At 40.9% G+C, this 20,924-nt stretch overlaps 1 protein-coding gene across 5 annotated transcripts in view; it reads right to left on the reverse strand.

The window, feature by feature from the left end:
• The window catches only part of myh10 (myosin, heavy chain 10, non-muscle), a 50,066-nt gene continuing 29,142 nt past the window's right edge, over window positions 1-20,924 (reverse strand). For 4 of the 5 annotated variants that reach the window (XM_053325117.1, XM_053325097.1, XM_053325104.1 and 1 more), the window contains 31 exons: window positions 20,053-20,205; window positions 19,706-19,879; window positions 19,183-19,356; window positions 16,677-16,791; window positions 14,223-14,416; window positions 13,871-13,992; window positions 13,702-13,771; window positions 13,353-13,513; window positions 12,582-12,690; window positions 12,333-12,464; window positions 11,916-12,122; window positions 11,482-11,619; window positions 11,074-11,197; window positions 10,419-10,590; window positions 7,834-8,046; window positions 7,590-7,734; window positions 7,249-7,455; window positions 7,012-7,116; window positions 5,725-5,877; window positions 4,486-4,734; window positions 4,180-4,392; window positions 3,837-4,049; window positions 3,553-3,714; window positions 3,140-3,268; window positions 2,950-3,038; window positions 2,554-2,677; window positions 2,327-2,416; window positions 1,892-2,010; window positions 1,572-1,680; window positions 1,269-1,441; window positions 1-148 (listed from right to left, as the gene is read on the reverse strand). In XM_053325117.1, the coding sequence (XP_053181092.1) occupies window positions 1-148; window positions 1,269-1,441; window positions 1,572-1,680; window positions 1,892-2,010; window positions 2,327-2,416; window positions 2,554-2,677; window positions 2,950-3,038; window positions 3,140-3,268; window positions 3,553-3,714; window positions 3,837-4,049; window positions 4,180-4,392; window positions 4,486-4,734; window positions 5,725-5,877; window positions 7,012-7,116; window positions 7,249-7,455; window positions 7,590-7,734; window positions 7,834-8,046; window positions 10,419-10,590; window positions 11,074-11,197; window positions 11,482-11,619; window positions 11,916-12,122; window positions 12,333-12,464; window positions 12,582-12,690; window positions 13,353-13,513; window positions 13,702-13,771; window positions 13,871-13,992; window positions 14,223-14,416; window positions 16,677-16,791; window positions 19,183-19,356; window positions 19,706-19,879; window positions 20,053-20,205 (4,686 nt within the window). Of the gene's footprint in view, window positions 149-1,268; window positions 1,442-1,571; window positions 1,681-1,891; window positions 2,011-2,326; window positions 2,417-2,553; window positions 2,678-2,949; window positions 3,039-3,139; window positions 3,269-3,552; window positions 3,715-3,836; window positions 4,050-4,179; window positions 4,393-4,485; window positions 4,735-5,724; window positions 5,878-7,011; window positions 7,117-7,248; window positions 7,456-7,589; window positions 7,735-7,833; window positions 8,047-10,418; window positions 10,591-11,073; window positions 11,198-11,481; window positions 11,620-11,915; window positions 12,123-12,332; window positions 12,465-12,581; window positions 12,691-13,352; window positions 13,514-13,701; window positions 13,772-13,870; window positions 13,993-14,222; window positions 14,417-16,365; window positions 16,429-16,676; window positions 16,792-19,182; window positions 19,357-19,705; window positions 19,880-20,052; window positions 20,206-20,924 lie in introns of all 5 variants that reach the window. The other variant, XM_053325089.1, reaches the window with a different exon arrangement.

Consider the following 20,924-nt stretch of genomic DNA (forward strand, 5'->3'; position numbering starts at 1 on the left):
TTATTCCGCATTGGCAGTTTGAGTCTCGTTGAAGTCGCTGGCGCGGCTGTCAGCGTCGTCATCGGACATGTCAACGGAGGCGCCGTCCAGGTTGAGATTACGGCGGCTCGAGCGGCCAGAGGAGAAGCTGCTGACCGGACCACCACGCCTGCTCACAAACAAACAAACAAACAAACAAACAAACAAAACTACTTCAGACTGATGCTCAAGGTCACAGTTCCACACGAAAAAACTAAATATGTTTATTATTATTTAAATTGTTATTTGTAGATAAAAACATCAATACCACTCTTGAGTGTGTATGTAAAATATGGTGCTAGAGCAACGAGGTGATTAGCTTAACTTAGCTTAGCATGAAGACCATAAACAGGGGGTCAACTATCTGGCTCCATCCAAAGGCAAAAAATCTGCCTACTAGCCTCTCTGAAGCTCACTACATACTCTGACTATTTCTTGGCGTCTGGGTACTGTGGCTACCTCCTGGACCCTCTAGGGGTTGCCTAGTAACCTCACAATGACTTCAGGAAATCACTGCACCCCGCCACTCGTCAACAACAACATTAATTACCACTAAATCCACAGCTTGTCATTGTGACACTTGCAGGGCTGCAGCCAACAATTATTTTCATGAATTGGGAAAATAATAGATTCATTGATTAGTTGTTTTGTTTGTAAAATGTCAGAAAACAGTGAAAAATGCCTGGTATGAGGTGACATCTTCAAATGTCTTGTTTTGTCAAACAGTCCAAAAATCCAAACATATTTGGTTTACCATCATATCTGACAAAAAAGCTTCAAATCCTCACATTAGAGTAGATACAACCAGCAAATACTTGACATTTTACCTAGCTATTAATATTTCCCACTTAATTTTCTGTCAATTGATCAACTCATTATGCAGCTCTATACATTTTTGTATACAGATTAACTAGAGATCAAAAGATCCAATAAAGATCCAATTAGTGAGCTTCAGAGGTGCTGGTAGGCAGCCAGAACTAGAGAGAGCCAAAGACAGAAATACTCATAACTTCCAAAGTATTAGTATCAATAAGTTGGATTAATGCAACAAAAGTGGCACCTTATAGATAGTATATAAATACATATCACTGATATGGTTGTGGCATCAAGAAAGGTTGTATCCACTTTTTTCCTCTTACTCTCATTATTGTATGTTATAGTGTCCAGCTGTGTTTGCTGTTTTATTGAACTATTTTTGGTAAAGGGACACAGAACATCGGGGGAAGGAGCTGGCTGAGTCCTCCTCGTACCTGAGTCGGTTCTTGAGCGAGCTGACCTCCCGGGTGAGGCCCTCGCTGGCTTCAGTGGCGTCATCCAGCTCCCTCTGCAGCTTCCTGCGGGAAGCGTTGGCCCTGGTGGCTTCCTCCTCCGCCTCCTCCAGCTGACGCTTCAGCTGCTTCATACGAGAGTTGGCTTTCTCCATCTGACAAGGGGACGAGTACATGGACAGACAGACAGAGACAGTGAGAGGTCAAAGATGGTTGGCTGGACTAAAAGTACTGACTCATGACTTTGCTCTTCATGTGTCAATAAAAAGGTACGAGTCTCTTCACCTGCTCCTTGTACTGGTCGGCATGGCGACGCTCATCCTCCACCTGCATCATCACTTCCTTCAATTTCTTCTCCGTACGACGGACGATTTTGTTAGCTGCTGCTCTCTCCCTGGGGGGTTGAAACAGAAAAAGACAAGAGCTCTATTTGATGTTTCTTCCAACTTCATGTAATAATATAAAATCTATGTCAGAAAACTTTATTTATATTTAAAATAAACAACATGTACCTCTACTTTTCAGCACTTGTGCCAGAATATTCATTCAAACTGATTATAAACAGATGCTGCTTTGTGAAAACGTTGGTACGTTGTGATACTTACTTTGCTTCCTGTTCCAGCTGATCCTCCAGCTGCAGGATCTTGGCCTCCTGGGCGGCGATGGAGGCCTTAAACTTCGACTTGATGGCCCCCTCCAGCTCTGCTAGCTTGGCTTTCAACTCCTGCATTTACAAAATGCAACTTTTAGGATTATGAACATTAAATATGACAAAATGTACAATGTCCATTAAATGTAATCCCTGTGTTGGTTGATGCGGTTCACCAAGAAACAGTTACAGCAGCAGCTAGCCGTTTTCCCCTGCCTCCCATCTTTACGCTAAACTAATCCTGGATTTACCTTATTATATATTGCACACATGAGGCTTCTATCCAACTCTCAGAGAGAAAGAAGATAAGTACATTTCCTAAAATGTGGAATGATTCCTTTAAGATTAATCTGATCTTTCTGCTGTACAAATTTAAGAAACTATACAAGACCTTGTTCTGCCGTTCCATCTGTTGCCGAGCGTTCTCACTCTTCTGTGCAGCGCTGCGTTCTCCGGCCAGCTCAGTGTTCAGGTTGTCGACCTGAGAGTGGAAGGAGAGAAGGAGAAGAAATGTATATTTATACTTATATTTCTTCTTTGCTCATAAGGATGATGTGCACACCACTTTGAAACTGCTTTATGGCAGTTATTATGACATGTTTTCACTTTTCGGTCTACCTGCATGGAAGTCTTTCTGAAGCGGTCATTGAGCAGCTCCATGTTGCCCTGCTCCTCCTCCAGTTCCTCCTCCAGCTGGGCGATACGAGCCTCCAGCCTCCTCTTCTCTTCCAGCAGCGACGACCTGACACACAGATTTGTATTACAGTTCACATCCTGACTTCAATCTGCTGATTTATGCCTACAGCTTCATTTCTAATTTAATCTACAAGCACTTACAAGCACTTACAAACAAACTCCTGTTCTCCAGAAAATGTATTTAGATTTCACTAAAGCTGTCGACTTTTGTCCTCCACAAAATGATGGAAAAGCTGAGTGTACAAAAGGTGCCACATGGTCAGCTATTACTTATAAACACTCTAAAAAAATCAATACAAACTACAAGGTGACACTGACTTTCCAGAGGCACTGTTGGCGATTTCATCAGCCAGCTCATCCCTCTCCTGTTCAGCATGGCGACGTGCTCTCTCTGACGCTGCATGGTCCTACACAAACAACAAACACAGCGTCATTAGAGTCACTTTGCTTGTTTATAGTTAAAAAGCATTAGAAATCAAATAACAATTTTAAAAAACAGTGAGTCTACCTCCTGTAGCTGTAAGATTTCAGCTTCGAGGCTCTTGAGTTTCTTCTCGTTTTCCTTGGATTGTGTGAAGATCTCGTCCCTGGAGGCTCTGGCCTCCTCCAGCTCCCTCTGATAGTCCTTCATCTGAGCCTGCAGGAGCACAGAAACAGGGTGGACCAAGTTAAAGGCTGACACAGCAGAAAATATGAGCTGGATTGTGACAGCAAGACGGACATGAGACATAAAACTGGTCAAACTAGTGAAATGCAGCTCTAACAGCGATTACAGGTTTAATTCACTTTACTCCATCACAATATGAAGTTAAGCACAGAGCAGTCTCTCTCTCTGTGTGTGTGTGTGTGTGTGTGTGTGTGTGTGTGTGTGTGTGTGTGTGTGTGTGTGTGTGTGTGTGTGTGTGTTTGAAGGATACGCACCTGTAGTTTTCGGAGCTGTTTGATAGCCTCGTCCCTGCCTTTGTTGGCGGCTTCGATCTGTCCCTCCAGCTCACTCAGGTCCATCTCCAGCTTCTTCTTGGTGGCCACAGCCAGAGTCCTCTGCTTCCTCTCATCCTCCAGCTCTGCCTCCATTTCACGCACCTGTTGGTGGAAACAACACGCTGCATGTCAGGTTGAACCTGTGAGGAATGTCTTCATCTCTCAGATCAAAGTTCTGTATTTTAAGACAAACACAAGACATTCACTCTTGTTGCCCTGCGTACCTGTTTGACCAGCGCTCTCTTCTTTTCGTCTCCCTGCTCGTCTCTGGCCTGCAGGTCTCGATCAAACTGGGCCTTCATGGCCTGCATGTTGACCTCCAGACGCAGTTTGGCATCCTCAGTGGCCTGCAGCTCATCCTCCAGCTCCTCCAGCTGAGTTCTCATCTCCTCCACCTGCTGCTCCAGCGTACGCTTGGACTTCTCCAGTTCATGGACCTGTATGCAGTGTCAGGAGAAACAAGACCCAAACATGTCAGCAAAATGTACAGCCTGAGTGCAACGAACATCCAAGGTCCTCACACAGTGGTCCTCAGCAGTGTCATACAAGAGGTCAAAGGTCACTCACATTCTTCCCCACGTCATCCTTGGAGCTCATCAGATCCTCCATTTCAGCACGGAGCTGCTTGTTAAACCTCTCCAGTTCCTCTTTGGCCTCCAAGGCCTCCTCCAGAGCTCTGGCCATAGACAGAGCTTTGGTATCCTTCTCTCTGGCCTCGGCCTCCGCACGGTCTCGCTCCTCAGCATATCGAGCTGAGATGGTCTTCTCCTCGGCCAGCATCTATTACAGACAAAGCAGGGACGACCTTTAACACAGAGCACACATCTGACCTCAATCTATCCTTTGTGAAACATTTTGAACGATCCACCGAACCTGGTCAAACTTCTTCTGCTTCTTCTCCAGGTTGGAAACAATCTGTCTCTGGTGGTCTAGGTCCACCGACAGGTCGTCCAGCTCCTGCTGCAGACGGTTCTTGGTCTTCTCCATCTTATCCATGGCCATGGCCTTCTCCTCCAGACGCTGGCTCGTCAGTTCCATATCTTTTTGGAGTTTTCTCTTCACCTCCTCCAGACCCTCCATTGCTCCCACATCCTCCTCCAGCTTCTTCTTTGTCTCAAACAGCTACAGGAAGGACATTTTTCATCAATTAAGACAAAAGTTTCAAACATTTGCATTCATCACTTTGTTTCTGTGGTAGGAACAGAATGAAAATATGAAAGTAACATCTGTTTCAAGGCAATTCATTTGCATTTAATTCAAAAACCCTTTCACTGAAGGTAACTTTACACATAAAAAGCTACATTTTGCTGCATTGTTCAGGTTTTTTTTTTCCTGTCATAAGTTCTGCAGGTCACATCGAGATAATATCACATATCACAGCTCCAAGTTAACACACAGTACAATCGCGGATCACCTTACTGTTTATGACTCGCAGCAGCTGGCGCTCTTTGATGAAGTCCATAAAACACACCCAGCTGTTGTAATTTCAGACCCAGTTAGCAGTCTGTCTTAAATTTACGTTGCAGTCAATTTAAAACTTTTGATGCAAGAATTTCTTCATCAAGTTTATTTGTGACGACTGTACGTAAAATGCTGTTAACTCTGACTCACTGCAATCCGTCTTTAAAGCAGCATAAATCTCAGATTAACATGACAGGGATAAATAAACAAGAACAACGAGCTGTTTGTTTTGGAGCATGTAGAATATATGTGGTGACACTTCATTACTCTAAATGTTCACTGCTGTTCGGCAAATGGCCAGCAACAAGCCCTCCCATCATTCAATTTCCTGCCTACGTATTTATGTTATGTTATGTTTTGAACCAAGCTCAGATTTTCGCTTCATGAGGTCTTTAATTTGCTGCGAGGCCTCACTGCTTTACAACTTTCTGCATGCTGCTCTGCACATCGACGGCAGGTGTTCACAGCTGGAAACTTTTGCCTGACGCTTCCCTTTTGGCACACAGTCGAGTGTCAGAAGCACCACAAACGTGTGCCTGCTTCATACGTTGGTGTGTGTCAGACCTGCAGATGTGGATGTATCTCTACATGTATTCTTATTCGTCTAATTAATGTTTGTGAATATACATGGCCGCGTCCTCCACCTCATACCTGAGCCTGCACTGTCTGCAGCTGTTTCTCCAGGTTGCGTCGTGCCTCCTCTTCCTCCTCCTGCTGCTCCAGCAAGGTGTTCTTTTCCTCCTCCAGCTGGCGGACCCGGCTGCCCAGGTTCAGCTTCTGACGAGTCTCCTCCTGCAGCAACTCCTACACACAAGAACACAAACAGAGAAATGATCAGAGACAAGAAACTTAGCATAAAAGCTTTCTGTTATGCATAGTATGTACTAATGAGCGAGGTGTAATCAAAGCAAGCAACAGATTTGTAAGTACATGAGAACTCAGGTAAAGATTCATTTTCTTCTCAGCGCAATGAGGCAATGTATAGAGTCCATAGAAGCAGTTGGGTTTTATTTTTGCTATTGTTTTTCATTTTCAGTCCATCAAATGCGTAGGTGTTTGTGAAAGAGCTGGGTCTTTAGTCTTTTCTTGAAGATTGAGAGAGACTCTTTTTAACTTGTCTCACCCATTGGGGAAACTACAGAAGAGAAGAGTCTGGTTAGTGACTTAGGGCCCCATTGTGGATGTTGTACCAGGCGTCTTTCATTGAATGAGGGAGTTCAGGTAGGTGAGAGCTGTTTTAGTTGCTGTTTTGTAAGCAGGTGTCAGGGTTTTGAATTTGATGCTGATTTTCTCAAACAGGTAAAGCTGATTAGATTCTAGGGAATGGCAGCTTGAGAAGCCTGTCATTTGGTGTAAAAAGTGAATACATATTGCCTTTCAACCAAGACACACCTCAGAACTAACTGGTTTAAAGATTTATTACAGGATCGAATCTCAATGATGAATGGATTAAACACATCAAAACAAACAACATATTTTCCTGTATAGCTCTAGTTTTGCATGTCATGATTCCAACATCACCATAAAAACTTTAACACCATGTAGATTTGTTGTTGATTTTCATTCTGTTCTACTTTTGTCTTTTGTTTAAAGTTGTTCATTTTAATTCCTGGATGTGATTAGTCACGTTATGGAATGAATAATCCTATAAGCCCTATTTTTCATTAGTACTCAGAGAGTATTGTTGTTTTTTTAAATGTCTGTATTAATGTTATTCTTTTTTTTCTTTCCTATTTCTTTATTTTCTTTGATGATATACTTTCACAAGCCAATGCAGGTTTTTTGATCTCACCAAGAAAATCCCTGTCAGTTATGTATTATATATCTTAGTGTTTTCTCCCTGTGCATATAAATTAGAAACAGCCCTGGTGATTGTAGATAAAGTTTCCTGTGGTTTAGTTTTGACAGACAGGATGATGATAACGCTGTCTTTCATACTTGTGTGTCTTGCAGTTGGCTTCCCAGACTGTCGGCGTCCTTGGCCAGTTTGATGCCCTTCTTCTCCGCCTCCTCCAACAAGGCCGACACGTTGTCCAGCTCCGTCTAACGGAGAAGTAAAAAGAATGTGATTATGACCAAAGCACAATAAATGAAAACAAAGCATGCAGTGAAAATACAATTAACATGAAACTGGGAAAATATTTCTGGTTATATATCCCTTTATTTCATGTTTACCTGGAGTTTGTGTGAGCGTTCAGCCAGCTCTCCTTTGGCTCTCTCCACTTCAGTGGCCCTTGCCATGAACTCCTGCATCTGGGCCTCCAGTTTCTTCCTCTTGTGTTCCGACTCGGCCTTTGCCTGCTGCAGACTCTTCACCTCGCTGCCCATCTCTTTGTTTTCATTCTCGAGAGTCTGCTTGTTCTTCTCCAGGTTGGCCTTGAACTACACAGGACAAAATAAAAAGTATGGTTTTATATTTGTAGTTATTCTGTGTGATGTTCTGAATTTAGACTGAGATAAATACACTGCTGGGATTGTGTCTGTTAAAAATACTGATGTTGTATGTAGCTGCTCACTCTTTTAGCCTGATCCAACTGCTCGGACAGTTCTTCCAATGCGGTGCCGTGCCTCTGTCTCATGTCCTGAATCTGGGCGTCATGGTTTTTGGTCTCCTCATCTATGGCCTTCTTCAGCTCTGCCACCTCTTGCTCTCGCTTGGTCCTGGGGTTTGAACACACAGAAGTATGTTAGGAGGGGAGGACGCCTTCTGAGATGATCAGAAACACACCTCGAGATCATTTATAAACCAGCTTTAAACACCTGAGTTCCTGCTGGGCAGCAGTGGTGTCCAGAGTGTCTTCCAGCTCTGTCTTCAGAGCCTCGAGCTCCTCACTTAGGTCCCTCTTAAGTTTTTCAGCTTTACTTCGACACATCCTCTCCGACTCCAGATCCTCCTGGAGCTCAGCCAGCTGGGCCTGCAGCTCCCGAACCTGCTTCAGGGCGTTGTTCTTCTGGACCGCCTCCTCGTCACTCCTGGTTGGAGACACACAAACGCACTTGAAATCAGTTTTCCTATACAACATTAATATCTTAAAGCTCAATATGAGTGTTATATTTTTATTATACTAATCCTCAAAATAACAGGATGAGCAAAAGAACAAAGAGTATGTTCAACTCTTGTACAATGTTCACACTTTGACACTCAAATCATTTCAGGTCTCACATCTTCACCTTTAAACAACTATTAAAAAGATTTTTCTTGGCAACTTCAGCTCAATTTATCACTGCCACTTCAGCTCCTTTCACTGCTTGAACTTTCACTGAAACTACATTTCCACTCCTTTCAGTAAATAGATTTCAACTGCCACTTCAACATCTTTCAGTATTTTAGTTATCTCAAATGTTTCCACTGCTAATTTTCAGCAGTAATTACATGAAAACTTCTTCTGAGGAGAATATTTTCATCCTCAAAATGTCTCTGCGAGCACATTTTGTGAGTATTTTTTCCACAATAATGTAAATTTATTGCCTGCCATTATTCAAACTTTTATTGTCAGCCTGAAGTCATGATGAGCACATCAAATGAAAGTCAGTGATGTCGTTTTTTTTCTTTTACTGAAGTGAGTTTAGCAGTGCACACAGGGTGGCAGTGTGGTAAACCATACACAGCTGAAGTGAAGCAAGCTGTCCACACAAACCTCTATTCTCTGTCAAAAATGAGACGGCTCATTTGTTTGCTGCTGGAAGTGAGACTAAATAAAACTCATGCTGGCTGCAGCGTTTCTATAACATTCCTCGCTTATGTAGAAACCCACTGATTACACCCCGGATGTCATCATGATTCACTTATATAATTTAAAAAAGGCTGCCGCTTTGATTAAAGGCACTAATGACTTCCATATAGAAGTAATTCCCCACTGTCAAAACAAAGATACTACAAATGTTCTCTGAGCGGCCGCTGAATTCAAAATGAGGCACATCAAGTGTAATGGAAGCTTAATTATCTCGAGCTGTGACTAACTGATGATGTCTGTGTGTGAAATTAGCCAGACAGACATTTGCCATCGACCCCTGCAGTCTGAATGTGTGGCCTGCTGTTAAGAGGAAACCACTGAGAAGCTACATTAAAATGATCTGAGCTGACCTTCAGATAAATGACCTGCACATCTGTTTATCTTATGAATGCTAAACCAAACATGTAGCTCTTGATGCTTATCCAGCAGTGTGGAAAATCCAGATCAAAGATGGAGTGACCTAAATTAAGAAAATATGTTGATGCTGGTTTCACAAGTGGGAAGACGCAGCAGGTCTCTTCCAGCCATAACTGGCAACGTTTTTCCTCAATGAAGACATAGAAGACTCAAATCTTCTACTGATAAAACACCTGCTTCCTCAGAGTTTCTCTTCCACTGTGAAATGACGAACATTTTTAGCCCGGCTCATTATTCCTTCGTGTGGGAAAAAAAACAATTGAAAGCCTTCGACTGAGAGCTTCAATCACCATCAATTTTCCTGTAATCAGACATGGCTGCAAACGAGATGAAAGGTCTCGGTCAGTGTCGTTAAAGGAAAATACTCTAGCTGGGAGCAGAGAGCAGAGCAGAGCCAGGAAGGGTTGAAATGAGAGAAAGGTGAAGAAAATATGTGCGAGTCCAGAGTCGACTCATTCAGAGTTCAACAACAGCAAGGTCTATTTCTGTTCTTCTTATTGTACCTCAGTGCTTTGCCGTTGTCATGGAAATGGGATATAATGCACTGGTGAGAAAGCGTGTGTGTGTACATTACATACTAAAATGAGCAACATTACCAAACAGTGATACTGTATTGAGTAGTTTAATCTGCTTGGAAGTGGCTGTGAGCTACGCAGCATCCTTTTGTATCTGTTGAACAGTTGTTGAGCTGAGAAAATATCTTTTGTATCTTTCGCTTGAATTGAATGTTTTGTTTTACAGTGAGTGAACAGGCTGAGCAACATAGTGCTGTTTCATTGTCTCAAATATTTTACTTTTACATATTTTATTGCTGCATAAAAATGACTAAACTTATAAGTCTGGTACACGATTTTTGAATGAAACCACACTAAGTACCAAAGTGGACCATGAATATCTCACAGTGCAAATAATCAGAATGTCCGATATGAAAACATGCAACTGGAAAACTACTAAAAGTGAACAAACTTAAACTATATTGTTTCAGCATCTATTAGGGTTAATTATTGAACCTTAATACTTTTACTAGTACTGCAGCTGCTACTATGTTTGTACTTGGGTTTCATTTTCAGTGTTTCATCTTCTGCAGAAGGTGTCTAAGGTCATCCTTTCAGTTTTGACAGTTATTCATTTATATCATGTATATTTATTATGTATTTACTTTAATACTTGCTATGTGCGTTTATGAATTCTGACCTGGCCAAAGCAGCCTGCAGCTCCTCCTCCTTCTTGGCCAGTTGGATCTTTAGCTCCTCTATCTGTGCCTGAAGTTCAGCAATCTGGTCCTGTAGGTCCGTCGTCTCAGCATCCAGTTTGCGCTTGGCCTTCTCCAACTCCTGGCGTGTCTTTTCCTCCTTTTTCAGACGCTCTGCAGGGAGGCAAAACCACATGGGTCATAAAAAAGGTCCATAAACATTAAATCCCTAAATCCCTCTCAAACATTAAATTAACAGATTTCTCAACAGGGAGAAGAAGAAGGTTTTTTGTTAGAGTAGAAAAATAAAACGGTCAAACATAGGACATCCATGATGACAGTTAATGAGCCTCAATTGTGCAAATTTACTTTTTTGCCACTCTACAATGAGTTAATGAACTGCAAAGCAGCTAATCTGATTACCATTAGTTGTGTTGGGCTGTTAACAATTAGATGTTTGTGGTTTGTAAACTTGTATGACCCCACTGTAACCTGTGACACTCCATGTTCTCTGTGTGACGTTGCCTACTTACCTCTTGAGGTTTTTTTAAGATGTTAAATATTTAAGCAAAGCATCTGAAATTGAACCCAGTCACACAGTGAACTTCCAAATGATGTGGACACTTAATGGAGGCAGTGACAGCAGGAGTTTCTTACCCTCCAGGTCGACCATCATCATCTCCTGCTTGTTCTTGACCTTGCCGAGGTTCTTTGCTTTCTCCTCCTCCTCCGTGAGCAGGGAGGTTGCCTCGTTGATCCTGTCCTCCAGCAGCTTCTTCTCCTGTTAGGTGAAATCAGAATGTGGTTCATACTAAAGCCTTTCAGACACTACATGTGACACTACATGTAGACTCTGAGGCTGCAGGAACCAGTTTTAAGCATACTCGTGTGCTATTTTAGTTTAGTGACACAGACATGAGAAACAGCAGAAGGTTTATATGCAAAACAAATAAACATGTATTAAAACTGTAAGTAACTCTAATATCTATCCCATTACATACATAATCCATCACTTTAACTGTAATGGTGATAACTTTTCATAATTTCCGGCTAGAATCTGCTCACCTTGATGAATTTGGAGTTTTGGTCCTCCAGCAACACAATGTCTTCCTCTAATTTCTTGATTTTTGCCTCAGCTGTCACTTTATCCAACTGCAGCTTCTGTCTCGCAGCTTCTTCCTCGTCCAGCTGTTCCTCCAAATCCTGCAGAGAAAGATTTATTTACATAAAATGAAACTGTTAGGTAGAAAATTGTGTGTTCTGGCAGGATCCCATCAGTCATAGTAAGAAATGTGTTACTACTAAAAATGATTTTTCAGGGCTTTAAATCTTTAAATGAGGACAACTGTGACTATGTACAATGTTTTTGAAGGGCAAGTACAAAGAGAATTCTCTTTTCACATGATGACTGTATAACCAAACTTATATCACAAATCATATCAACTTGAATAATTTGTGTGCGTGTCAAAAAAATAACAGGAGATAATGAAAATATAAACCTGAATGTGTGACTGCATCTTCTTCTTCTCATTCTGTAAGCTCTGGTTCCTCTCCTCCTCTTCCTCCACCCTTGACTCTAGGTCATGAAGGATCTCCTCCAGCTCCTGCTTCCTAGAAGCCAGACGAGCTCTCATCTCTTCAGCCTCTGCAAACAGCTCCGTCTCCGCCTGGAGCTGCTCCGCTAGGATGTTCTTCTCCTCTATGAGCTGGAGAGACAGAACCATTTCTAAAATTTAATCTAAAATTCAACAGCACACCTTTGATAGAAGACAATAAGTACATTTATTTCCTTACACACCATTTTCAGGACTATTTTTAAATAAATAAGGAGTAAATAAGGCTTTTATCAGAAGCACAATTATTTTCGTTTGTACGAGGTAAAACAATTTACTTTCCACAACAGAGGATGTGTTTACCTGTTGGTGTTTTCTCTCCATCTCCACCAGCTCATTCTCCACCTTGAGCTGCCTCTCCTTCACCTTTATCAGCTCCTCGTCTTTGGCTTGCATCTCCTCCTCCTGCCTGGTGACCTGCAGCAGAGGCTTCACCTGCGAGAAAAAGAAACCATCCAATTTCTGAAAATGCACTTTACAACCTGTGAGAGGTGAGGCTGAGATGTAGATCTGCATGCACTTGTTAGGAGACGTAGCTGTCAGGGTTCTTACCTTGGTGAAGAGCCTCCACCACTGCCAGTGTCGCAGCTTCAAGTAAGCAGCACAGTTCCTTTGGAGGACCTTCAGTGCACTCAGCTGCTGCTGTTTCTTAGCAAAGGCCCTACGGGAGGAGAACAATGGTACAATAACATACGATAAATCAATGTCTGGGTATGGCAGTGTTTTTAAAGGGCTGTGTTTAGTTTACAGATCAGATATAATTGCAGTAAAATGAAGTGAAGTAGTAAGAATTGTTCTTCTTTATGCTCTGTTATAAATATTAATCATGACTTGATCTTTTTTTAGATTTTGTTGGCATAGATGCCTTTATTATAACAGTAGACCGACTGCGTATGTGGCATGCGCTCTAACCACTTGACCACCTGCACGCCCCATGACTTGAACTTTAATGATTTTTAAGAAATAATGTGTTATGAACACCTGCAGCTAATTTAAATATGTTAGAAACCTTTACAGCACTGCATACATACAAAGTGTGAATTACTGGATGGAGCTTAAAATATACATATGCAACTTTATATGACTGATGCATTTATATGAATCCAAAAAGTGTTATTTATTAAGTATGTGATGTGTGTGTGTGTGTGATATATTAGCCGTAGTGCACAAAGGCCTATGTACAAGGAGGTATGAGACAGAGAGGAAGCACAGCTGCTTCACTACTTACATATTTAACTACAGACTGTAGACTATCTCCTTATACTCTGGCTATAACTTTTTACAGCATGTGTGTAACAGCTCACACAGAGATCTGACACTCACTTGCGTGCCAAGTATCCACGACACACAGACTGGAAGTAGATGATAATATCAGTGATCTTCAGATCTCGTTCCTCCTCCAGGTGAGCCAGAACACCAGTGCGGAAAAAGATTTTACTCTGACCGATACGAAACAGGTTGGGGTCCAGCTCCAGGGCTTGGATCTATAAAAAGGAACACAGAGAGTTCAGATGACAGAGTTACATGCACTTTTTTTTTAAATGAGGAACTGGAACCCTTGACATGAGTTAGACTTAGTTCTACAGTCAGCAGCTCTGCAGGCTATAAGTTTCCAGGCTAGCAGCAACTGAAATGCAGCAAAAAAAAAAAAAAAAGAAACAAAACACACTACCATTCTTTCACAGGCTTGTTTCCCATCCATGAATCCTTTGGGGATAGCGTTGGGTGTCAGGATCTCATATCTGTGAAGACAATATAAATGTAAACAGAAAATGAAGCCAACCTCTCCCTCATTGGAAAATGCACTAAAGAGTTTAAAAAGTTTATTTGTTGTTTGTCACCTCTGTCTAAACTCCTGGAAGACGATGCGGTTGGGGAAGCCCTGTCTGCAGATGCGAATTCCCTCAAGGACTCCGTTACACCTCAGCTGATCCAGAACCAGGTGAGGCTCCAGTTTACCCGCCTGAAGGTGGAAACAAACACTGTTAAAAACAGAAACAGGCATTTGTACTCTTCTACATTTCTACTCTACAAAGAGCCTTTTCTCTGCTTTTTTTTTGGATCTACATGGCAACTTTACAGGATATCTTTATTGTTGCCATGGACACATTTGGACCATAAACAGTAGATGCAACTGCCTATAAATACAAATGTTATAGGTCCCTCACAAATTAGATTGAAGTATGTATTTACTCTTTTTTCGTGGTTGGGGATGATGCAACGGACAAAGTTGGGGTTGGTGTTCCTCAGTGTGGCCATGAGCTTGGTGAGTGACTCCTTGTAGAGCTGTCCCACTGTACGGAACATGCCTTTTTTTGTTTTATAGGTAGCCCCAAAAGCTGTCTCGTTCATTCCTGCAACCTGGTCCAGACCCACTATCCGGTCAACTGGTGGGGAGATGGAGAGAAGTGTTCAGAGCGGGGAGACTTCACAGGGAGCACAGACTCATTGTAGGAACAGCAGTCGCAACACAGTGACATAATGTGGCTACATGACCAAGAGCAGATGGATGAAATAGACAGTACGCACTATTGTCCAACAGCACCAGTGTAACAGAGTAGCATTTAAAGTCTAAAACTACCACTAGCTTCTGCAGGTGGAAATACAGCACATCTATTCCTTAGCACGAGGGTCTGCACAGCCAGGACTATTTTTTTTAAATCACAATTAACTTACTTAACATTTACAAAGTTATTTGCTAGAACGGAGATGCTCCTCTCATGTCCTTGTGGATGAGAAACGGTTCTTGATGACAGCCACATGAAAGCTTTTTAACATTTTAATGTTTATGACAAAAAAGCTGCATCAACAAATTGCCTGAAAAAAAATCTCTTCTACACCAGGCAGAGAAGAACTACTGAAATGAGCATTATGGGAAATGTAGGATCCAAACTTTCTGCTTCTGCCTCATAAACTTTGATCATTCTTGTGTGTCTCTTGAAAGTACCACTAGGGATAACTATATATTTTGTTATTGTTACAAAATCCCTGAAAAATCTCAATACTTGTAAGACTTCCCTATCCTATTTAAGGCCATGAACATATAGTTTTATTTATAACATAGGCTAAATCATTCTAAAACAGCCAAGCACCATAGTGTTTTTAATGCTAATCAAATAGGATTAAATTGTATGGTTTTGGGGACTATTATGAGCCTCAGATTTGGTTCTATAATGAGTATTTATGCCAGGAGAACAGTTAATGTTTGATTGACTCAAAATAAACTCAATAAATTAAATTAAGTATCCATGTTCATTCATCATATGAAGGAACATATCCAGTAAACTGTATGGCTCACTGAGGAGTGAACTAAATCAGGACTTGGCTGCACTGACAGTACTTTGAGCACTTGTAAAAGCGCGTTATAAATAACATTTATTATTATTATTATTATTATTACTTGTTAGTAGAATTAACTCTTATTGGTTTTGGTATTTTTATGGAATTTGTTGACAAGAAAAATACAGAATATCATCCGAATAATCCATCAAATATTACATCTTTATATAATCTGGCAGTAATGTGATCAGACTTATTCTCAAAACAACTTGAGCAAATAACGCAGCACATGAGTTATGACTTAATGCTCAATTAACTCTAGAAATTGTCACTTATTAATGTTCCGCCACCTGCATTAAAGTCACAAGAATTTGATGAGTCACAAACAGCTGGAGTTTCAACATTTAAACTGAAATGATGCATGGCCCTGCTGTCTGGAGGCTGTACGCTGCCGTCTGAGCTCAGAGCCAAAACAAACACCGAAAGAAACATCTGGGTTCAATTCCCTGCTACTGTGACCAAATCTAGGAAGGAGGAAGGCGGGAAATTAATGTCATTAAATTTTCTTCAGTCAAGCTTCAAATCCTTAATTTGCTTGTGAATCAAATCACAGAGGAGACTGAATATCTGAGATAAGCTACGACAGCTGCACTAAACCCTAAATGCTTGCTTCAGGGCTGTTGACCAATCAAAGATCACAAGACCCATGTCAGCCCACAAACATACTGAAAGCACTGGTTTGACTAAAGGGAGTGACTGACTACATTCTACTTTAAATTATTCAGGAATTAGAAACTACTGGTTTTGGCTGAGATAAGGGAGCCATGCAGCCTGGAAGCAAATGTGCAGCTATGACAAGACACAGCGCCGGTTGAAGCATGAAACATACAGCCAGATCTGGGCAAAAATATACTAAAATGCTTTAAATTAGTTAAACTACTTAGGAAGCACTTGTATTTAAGCTTCCAAAGCCCTTCGACAGCTTGGTTTCACCACACTGTTCATGTTCAGCTACTATTTTGGCCCAGGTCTGCTACAGCACGACCTAGTCATTCACCTGCCGGCTCATCCAGACTAGTGACATTGTCATAGAATGAAGCCCTTTGAATGGTCTGAATCTCTACAACACAGAGAGAGAGAGACAGGGAGGGGAGGGGTATGTTAAATTATTGGAAATCAAATGTATATGCCTGAGTCAACAAGGCAGACAAGACTAGTGTTAGTGGGCTTGAGTGAGAGACGAATCAATGTGCTTGTTAATAAGCAAACAGGTAGACACACACACACACATGAATTTTACAGGATGTATTACTATTAGTATCCACTATGGTTTAATGTTGTTAGAAATGACTGGGGGTGGGTACTTACCATCTTTCCACAGTTCACTCACAAATTTGTCAGTGGACTGATGCAGAAGCGTTGCCACGTTGTCATTTAGGGGGTCCATGTTCTTCATCAGCCACTCATCTGCTTTGTAGTCCACCTGTAGCAACGACATGGAACAACCTCTGTGATATGAACACAATTATATCACTGAATTATCATAATATATTGTTGATATTTAAAAAACAAAAAACCAAAACCACCTGATTAAACTTAAAAACTAATGTTTGTTCTAGAAAGTCGACATTTTTCAGAATTCATCATTTATTAATCTTTAAAAAATATTCGCTCTATATGATCCAAAACCCCAATGGTGCAATTTATCAAAAGAACAAAATATTTTTACAGAAAAACATTTTTAAAACTTTCAGATATCAATATTGTTAACAGCCTTAATAATCGTACATTGGTTGGGCTTTAACTGGAAGTCTTTGTGGATGTGTTAACAAGCAATCATTTTTGTTCATATTTTAAATTAATTGTTGGGCAAAATGATTTTATATCCCTAAACTATGACGCAATGGGATGTGCTGAAGGTCATTCAGAAGAAAAGGGAAATGTAATGAGGAAGCATTAGCATTCCAGTGACTCTCCATCAGTGAATGATGCTGTAACCCTGCCACAGGCACGTTTTAGAATAAGCCTATATATACTTGTACATCTCATACATCGTGGTGGTCTATGTCAAATACTGGTTTCATGTAGAGGCCACCCTTATGTTGAAAACATTTACAACATTTGGCCTCAGGCTCTGCATTTCAGCTTCACATATTTTTCCTTGGAGCTTGAATGTTGGGGAGTTTTTGAAAGACTGTGGTGTAAAACGACACAGTCCACATAATGGAAAGCAGATGTGCGCTCAGCAGGTCTCTCCTTGACAAATGTTGAGTTCTGTTGCATAACAACTTTAATGATGTTTAAATCCACTCCAATACAATGTTGTATAAATCAAACCGGGACTCAGTATTTCCCTGAAATTCTATCGCAAAAGAACGTCACAACTTTAATTTGAGCTCCGACTGGCAGAAACTTACTGTTTGATCTCTGCAGATCAGATCAGAGAGGAAAGGAGATATTTTGGAAAAAATGAAAGTGGCCAGAAATAAAGAAGCTGGTCAGAACTTGGATACAATAGGAAGTAAGAGAGTCATATATTTATTATCTGAATATTAAGAAACTGAACCTGTGCCGTCATGAATGAATGCTGACACACAAGTTGATTACTAAAGCAACTGAAGTCTTAGGGCCTGATTTACTAAAGGTCTGCGTGTGTAAAAACGTGTGCAAAAAATGTGCAAGCTGATGTTATTTAGCACGCGCATTGTGATTTACCAAACCTGAAGGCATTATTTCTGACACTAACTGCATCTATAAATAATACCTTTGAAGGGCAGGTATTAACCGGCTGTGCACTGCGCACAGATGACTTCTGTTACTGTGGAGAGGAGGAGACGGTGGCACAATGACAGAATACGCACAGGACGGAGTTTTTCCACCTGTATTAATAATTTTGGAGTGGAATATTTTTGGTTTTACTAACAGCATTGACTTTGTCACAAATAATCTCCCATATGTCGGTTTATCTGGTAATATTTGTTTTTGTTATAACTCAATATATTTGTTAACTTTGTCATTTTGCACTTGCAGCTTTCTGCTCGCACACACGCAAACGAAACGTGCAATCTATTGCACTGTGCACGCAATTTAGTACCCACTATTTGGGATCTCAGTAAATCAGGCCCTTAGTATACACAGTAACAATGAAACATAAAAATGATGTATCAGTCCTAACATCTGTGACTACCTATATGATTGTTTTTTCTACTGTCACCTGTGCAGTCTAATTCAATCCAATACAACAGTTCTGCTATAAATTCTCATTTTTTCAAGTTTATACACTTTCAGTTTTTGTCGACATTGACATAAAAGTTATATTTCTACTTCATGTTTATTACTGAGGTCGTACTAAGTGATGGTGGCGTTCCTAATATTTTGCACCTCTCATGTATGTTAATGGCCATGACAAAATATTGGGATACCATTCAATATAATGGGACTTAATACACCACCATCACTTAGTACAACCTCAATAATAAACATAAAGCAGAATTATCACCTTCCTGATGTCAACAAAAATTGAAAATGTATAAACTTCATAAATATATAGAATTTATAGCAGAGCTGCTGTATTAGATTGCATAAGATTGCACAGGTGTACGTAATGAAGAGGCCAGTGAGTGTACATGTCTGCCTTTTCCTCTATTCCAGAAGAGAGTCTGACCCATGCTTTAAAAACAAACTCTAAAATGTATTTATTTATTCTTCAGTAAACTGTAATTTTCCAGGAAAACCCAATTTAGTTTTTTCTTTTGAAAACCTGCCAAGAGTGGACGTCCAACTTTTAAACAAGCAAATACTTACACTCTATTTATAGTGAAGCAAAGACAGAAATCTGCTGAGCTTGATTTTAAAATAGATGAAATGAGCATACCCTGCCGGCGTAGTGGATGATGCAGAAGTCGGCCTTATCTTTGAGCTGGCGGGGTTTCTGGAACTTTGAGTGTGTTCCCTGCTCCTGGATCAGCTTGTCTATAAAGGTTTTGTCTGTGGCTTTGGGGAACCAGCACTCCTCATCCAGCAGAGCCAACACTCCTGGGGGGTTCGCCTGAAGGAATAATAACACAATACAGAACTGAAATGGTGCATGACCTACTCCTGCTACTCAGTCTGACAACAACTGTTCATTCAGCATTTTAAACCCGCAGGCCACAAACAACAACCTGTCCTCTTTATTTAAATGGAAATATCTCTATCAGACATCACAATGAGATTCCCAATAAAAGACAAAATCAAGATATACACTAACTTTTCCTTCACAATTTAAACTGAAAATAGCACATGTTTTATTATTTTGCTGTTGAACTGTTTGTCAGCATAGCAAAATAATTCATGGTCAAGTAGAAAATCAGAGTAGAGAGTAATTTCATTGATAGTAGCTGATCAATCACACTGACCGGCCTCTCAATGAGGTCGATGCAGGGCTGCAGGTCGAGGCCGAAGTCAATGAAGCTCCACTCGATGCCCTCACGCTGGTACTCCTCCTGCTCCAGGATGAACATGGTGTGGTTGAAGAGCTGCTGCAGCTTCTCGTTGGTGTAGTTGATACACAACTGCTCAAACGAGTTCAGCTACAGGATGGGAGAGAAATACAAACATAAGAAAACTCTGACTGGAAATGTGTGCAGACAACACAACTCAAATCCCTCTGACAACAAATACAAACACTATGAATTTCCTCTAACAACAACTAGACAAACTGTTGTTTTTGAAGATTAAAAACTGAAATAATTTCAATTCAAACCTGGAAAATCTCAAAACCAGCAATGTCCAGGATGCCGATGAAGGAGGCGCCCTGTCGTTTGGTCCTGTCCAGAGCTCTGTTAATGCGATGGACCAGCCAGCGGAACAAACGCTCATATGTGGCTTTGGCCAAGGCCTCCACAGCAAAGTCAGCCTGGAGGAAGGAAGAATGGAAGATGGAGGGACAATATAGAAAAGGAAACTACATGACCAAAGTTTGAGATCTAAAGTATAACGTGTATTTGTGTGTGGTTTGTGCGTGTTTATGAAATTATCAGACATGCTGCCAGGAAATCTACCCAGGAGAAATGGAATCTTATATCTTGGCAGGTCCGTATACCCCTAATGCTCCAAATGTCAGACTCAAATTATTATCATCTGGAACACCCAGACAAAAGCTTTATCCATTATGATGGGTTAACATGAAAAGAGATCTTCAGTGGCCTCCTTTGACACTAAATAGCAGACAAAAGACCAGTTTCAGTTGTATGATATAATGGATCATCATCAGTGTTACTGAAGAGCTCAGCTTGTAACAAAGGAGGTTGAGATTCTGATTTGTTTTGTCTGAAAATATGAAAGGAAACCTCAGTGACATGTTTTATTCTTTCTGAAAGACAGATGAAAGACATGCTGAATGAGCGATTGCACCGAGTTACAGAAGCTAGTGAACCAGAGGCAAACCTGGACGTGACTCTATAATGCATTGAAATAATAAGAGTTTTCATGTATAAGAATATGAAACTGAGTCTCCATATTGTTTGTTTGGGTAAACATGCAAAGAGAGCATTATACTGTATTTATACTGCAGTACTCCAACCTGGTTCAGATTAATACATGTTCAGGTTTCTTAGATTCAGCCTGAGATATAAA

The sequence above is a fragment of the Scomber japonicus genome, chromosome 2, assembly GCF_027409825.1.
Source record: "Scomber japonicus isolate fScoJap1 chromosome 2, fScoJap1.pri, whole genome shotgun sequence".
NCBI classification, from domain to species: Eukaryota; Metazoa; Chordata; class Actinopteri; order Scombriformes; family Scombridae; genus Scomber; species Scomber japonicus.